At 36.0% G+C, this 5,587-nt stretch overlaps 1 protein-coding gene across 1 annotated transcript; it reads left to right on the top strand.

The window, feature by feature from the left end:
• Positions 1 to 1,304: 1,304 nt before the first annotated feature.
• Positions 1,305 to 2,039, top strand: LOC145240202 (uncharacterized). The gene has a single exon (XM_080103787.1). It carries the CDS (start codon positions 1,305 to 1,307, stop codon positions 2,037 to 2,039), a length of 735 nt encoding a protein of 244 aa, XP_079959913.1.
• Positions 2,040 to 5,587: the final 3,548 nt, after the last annotated feature.

Here is a 5,587-nt window from a genome sequence, read left to right as displayed (position 1 = left end):
ACAAAAAAAACCGTCGTCCGATTTCTCTGTTTACGACGTAAGCACTTTCTCATTCCGACTGGTGGACAATCGATTATTCGATGACCACTCTTTTAAATCTTTTATTAAAGAAGTTTTTTCTTTTCAGTTATGTATCGGATGGTTCCAGCCATCCATTACATAACAGTAACTCATCACTTGCGGATGTAAACTCTAATGAAATTTCAGTAGCATCAAAAACCTCTGATAGCCAGGACTATAATTATGAAACATCTGATGAGGAATATACTGAAACAGCTGAGGTTGGGACAAAAAATGACCCACAACCCGATCCTATAGCCAAGATAAAGCCTGCTAACATCATCACATACAACCAAAAGGGAAGCAATGGGCAAATACAAGCGGAAATAATAAGTCGGGCTGGAAAAGTCACCGGCAGAAACAAACATTGGTTTAATGTGAAAATCCAAAGGCCAGTAAACTTGGAGAATGAAGAGATGTCGGTAGATTTAAGTAAAGTCACGGATCTTAATGTGGCAGAACCACTGATAGGACCCACAAAAGGAGACACTATAATGATGGTGGCAGGTAGAGAATTCGATGGGGCCAAGAAAAGAGAACTTGACAGCTGGAAACAAAACAATGTTTTTACTGAAATAGATGATGCAGGACAGAAATGCATATCTACGCGCTGGGTGTGTAGTTTAAAAAACACACCTAATGGGGTTATGCAAAAAGCAAGGCTGGTCGCTAGAGGTTTTGAAGAACCCAAGAATGACATTCAAAAGGATTCACAAACCTGTGCCTATGAATCCTTAAGACTTATGGCATTAACAGCCCAAAATCAATGGAGTCTACACTCCATAGACATAAAAACTGCCTTTTTGCAGAGTCACACTATGGATAGAGAAGTATACATCAGACCACCCAAAGAAGCTTTCAGTGACAAGATATGGCGGCTAAATAAGTGCGTTTATGGACTGAGTGATGCTTCTCTGCAGTGGTATAATAAAGTGAAATCAGTTATAATTGAAAATGGCAGTGTAATGTCCCAAATGGACCCTAAAGTTTTCTACTGGATTAGTAAATCTGGTAACCTAGCTGGAGTTTTGGCGTGTCATGTAGATGACTTCATTTGGTCAGGGGACGAGACATTCAACAATACCATCAGAAAAATACGCAGCGCATTTAAAATTGGAAAAGAGGATAGTAAGGCCTTCAAATACTGTGGAATTGAGCTTAATTGCTACGGTCCAGAAATATTAATAAACCAAAACAAATATACCGACAGTATATAATCCATTCCAATAAATTGTTCAAGGACCATGGAAAAAGAATCACCGCTAACAGAAATTGAGATAAATTCACTCAGATCCAAGATCGGCCAATTGTTGTGGTTAGCGCATCAGAGCCAACCGGACTTATTATTTGATGTCTGTAGTCTAGCGACTAATATTAACCATAGCACCATAAAGGACCTGATAACTGCCAACAAAATTATTGGAAAAGCTAAGGCATCCAAGCTATCATTGAAGTATCAACATCTTGGTGACAATGATCAGTTACGTTTGGTGATATTTAGTGATGCCGCTTTGGGAAATCTTCCTGATGGTGGAAGTCAGGGGGGTTATGTCATATTCCTCACTGGGACATCTGGGAAAGTCTCACCGATCTGGTGGAACTCAAAGAAAATCAGACGGATTGTCCACAGTACCTTAGCTGCAGAAACAATTTCAATGTCTGAAGCTATTGATATGGCTGTCTTGATCTCCACCCTGTTTGGTGAATTGACAACAGGAAGAACAAATCCCAAGAGTCTACCTGTAATTTGTGTCACTGATTGTGAATCTCTCTATGAAGCGGTCAAATCAACAAAATCTGTCAAAGAAAAACGATTACGGATCGAAATCAGTGGTATTAAGGAACTTGTGGAAAATGGACAAATTGAAGAGTTCCAATGGCAAGAGACAAGAAGACAATTGGTGGACTGCCTCACTAAACGGGGTGCATCATCTTGGTTATTGAGAAGCGTCTTACAACAAGGCAGTTTGAATGATTGAAATTAAAAATCAAAAAAGAAAAAAAAACTTTTGAAAATGAATTTGTTAAGTTGTCTCCCTTTATATTGGCATTAATATGCATATAATTTGTTAAGTTATCTCCCTTATAAAAAGGCAGAGTTAACGAACTTTTCTTTTCAATATGGCGTCGTAATGTTTATGTGTATGTTAACCGTTAAACTCTAATCGTGAGTGTGTTGCATATTTATTCAATTAATGTATTAGCTGCCATAATGAATTATATATATATTGTTTATATATATACCGTCGGAGTTGGATTATTTTACTGGTCTTTCAGATATATGGATTAGATGTGTCTGGAAATATATGAAGATTTGGTATTAATGTAAATCATTTTCCCTATGGCTGACAAATTAGTTTGGGCGCCATTTTAAAAATTATTTTTTTACAATAATTTTTTAAGCAATTCGTTTAGATTGAATGTTTTTACGTTTTTATCTTGTGTTGTTGTTAGTTTGAAGCCAAGGCTTTTAAGTTAAACATGTCCTCATATGGCATCATTGCAACGCTAATTTCCTATTTCAGTGTTGAACGTGTTTGGCCTTAAGTTAAATGAACAAAAATAATCAAGGAATATGCAAATTGAAATATTTTGCAATTTCCGCTTTTCACTGAACTTTTTTTTATTATCATTCTTTCTTTTTTTAAGAAAGAGAAAACTATGACAAAAACTACACACTCATGAATAAATAATATCAAACCGAAAACTTATATTTATTGATGGACAAACACACACACACACACACACACACACACACACACACACACACACACACACACACACACACACACACACGTCGGCATGATCTGTCGGACTGTTAAGACGACTAACTATATTGCCCGCTTCATATGACCTAAATAGGTTTTATTTCTCGACTTTTCGCATAGCTGTTGAAGTTTGCTTATTTGTTAGAGCACTCAGATTTGTGTTAAAAGTAATTCGCGTCTGGGGGAGAGGTGAATCGTGCGATTGGCTGAACTTTTACCCTTCACGCTGATGGTTCCATTAAGACAAAACGTATACCGTATACGTATGTGGATAATAATAAAGAAATATTTATTATTGAATATAAGCCCCATTGCGGATGGACACCTTGTAGGGAAATGATACAAACCGTCTAATCAAAGCTAAATACGAAGTTCATGTTCACGTGATGTGTTGAGCATTTTTAAAACTGTTGACTATATTAATTCCAATGACGTAATAGACACTAATTACATCAAAAATGCAAAAATATATCGAGATCACTCAACCTAAACGTAGATTCCATGAAAAAAACTTTTTTCCTAGAATTGCACGCCTATGAAATTGTCTTCCTGCTTTCTAGCTGAGTACAATATGGTTGTCTTCAAGTCTAACGTAAACAAGTTTTTGATGAATCGTTCCATATAAGTTAACAAATTTACCGAATTTCCATTATTAACGATTACTATATTGTCTAATTTCTACTGTACACTCTTTAACCCTTATCCTCGAGTGGCCTTTTGGCGTTGATAAGTGGTGATGCCTATGTAAAAAAAAAAAAATTATATACATCATTCTCACGAACTTGATGATTCACTGCTTAAAACAAACAAGGTACTACAATAAGGCTGATTAGGATGCCATTAGGGATCACATCACAGATGATCCATGGGGAAACATATTTTCTCTTCCTGCTGAACAATGCGCAAATAAGACCTCTGAATGGTTTCAAGTGACAATTGAAGCCCATGTTCCTGCATGTAAGTTCTATAGCAAACCCCACTCTCTCTAATGATTTACTTCTGCTTATGCAGCTGCCATTGCTCAAAGGCAGCATGCATACCACAGATTTATCCGACATAAATCCAATACAAATAGACAAAAGTTTATGGAATCTAGAAGTAATATCAAAAAGGAAATAGACTCAGCAAAACACCTAGATTTTCTTCTGCGGACAGAAACCACACTAGATGATCTGGATATGACTCCTTCTCAAGTACATGATATCATAAAAAAACCTAGCCACTTATTAATAGTTATGGCTAATGATACATTACCTGAAAGTACTTCGTTCAAATTCTTTGGCTTAAACGTTCACAGGGAATATGAGTTGGAACAGATACATCTAGGGTATTGCCACCGCTACTGCGAGGAAGGTGGGCTCTTTCAACCGTGTTATGCCTGAAAGTATCCTGTACGTCTATAAGGCCACCATTCACCCACGTATGGAGGATTGTTGTCACATTTGGGCTGGTGTATTTACTACTAGTCTCTCACTCCTAGACAGGGTTCAAAAGAGAGTTGCCAAACTAATTGGTCCTGCACTGTCAGTTAGGCTTCAACCACTGTCCCATCGACGAAATGTTGCACCCCTCTACCTATTTTACAAGTATTTTCTGTTCCGATGAACTACAAGCCCTATTATTATTATTATTATTATTATTATTATTATTATTATTATTATTATTATTATTATTATTGTTGTTGTTGTTGTTGTTGTTGTTTTCTTCTTCTTCTTTATTATTATTATTATTATTATTATTATTATTATTATTATTATTATTATATTACAATAAGGATCTCCATTATTTTCATCAAGATTGGAAACAAATAGCTCTACTGGCTTGTGGATGCCTTGGAAAAGGCAAAGGCTAAGGGATTAAACCCCGACAAAAAAAGTTCAGCGGATGAAGGTGAAGCACCGCAACTCCTTTCCAGCAACTCCTGCATCTGCGCTGTCTCCGAATGTATTGGCTTGCCTTTCCATCGAACTTTCTCTGCAATGCTGAGAAGGACCTTGGTAACTGGACAAACCTAGTCCTCCTTATCACTTGCCGAGGCCTGCATCCGGAGAGCCAATTCCAGCTTCGAACTGTATAGCCTTGCACCAGACTAGATTCAGAATGCCATTGTCTTGTTAGACAGAAAGTTGCCATCGATTCTAATTATTAAACAGAATAAAGAGCGAGTGAGAGAGTTTTTTGACTTTTGTTCTTGTCTAATTTTTCTTTCCTTTTTCTTATTGATTATCGATAGAGAGAGAAAGAAGAATAAAGCGAGAGAGAGCGAGAGAGAGAGAGAAAGATAGAGGGGAAGAGAGTAGAAAAAGAGCAACTGCGAGAGAAAATAAAAGAGAGAGATTTATCTTCTTTGTCATTGAGTAGAGTCGTTTCAATGTTTTTCAAATAATATATTTAATATTAATATAATAATAATAATTAATATTTAATATAATGATGATGATGATGATGATGATGATGATATAATATTAAATTACGAAGTGATAGCGAATGGGCAAAACTTGCCGTGCATATCTTTGCATATTTTATGGTGTTGATAAAGTGAAATTTGATTTTATTATTTTTACATACTTATATTATTAGTTATTCGAAATTACGAACACAAAGATCACAAAATTCCAACTCAACAAATATTTTCCCAGTAATCTAAGATCCTCATAACTCTTATTTTATACATTTCTTCACTATTGTCGCTGTCTTGTAGATCATGGCAATAATATTAATGGGTGGGAAATAAGACTGGAAATCCAGATCACCAAACA

The sequence above is a fragment of the Euprymna scolopes genome, chromosome 19 (genome assembly GCF_053919585.1).
Source record: "Euprymna scolopes isolate OS-2025 chromosome 19, ASM5391958v1, whole genome shotgun sequence".
NCBI classification, from domain to species: Eukaryota; Metazoa; Mollusca; class Cephalopoda; order Sepiida; family Sepiolidae; genus Euprymna; species Euprymna scolopes.
This window is presented reverse-complemented; position numbering and strand designations above follow the sequence as displayed.

Coding starts and splice junctions, on each gene's coding strand:
- LOC145240202 (XM_080103787.1), top strand. CDS start 1,305: ATGGAAAAAGAATCACCGCTAACAGAAATTGAGATAAATTCACTCAGA.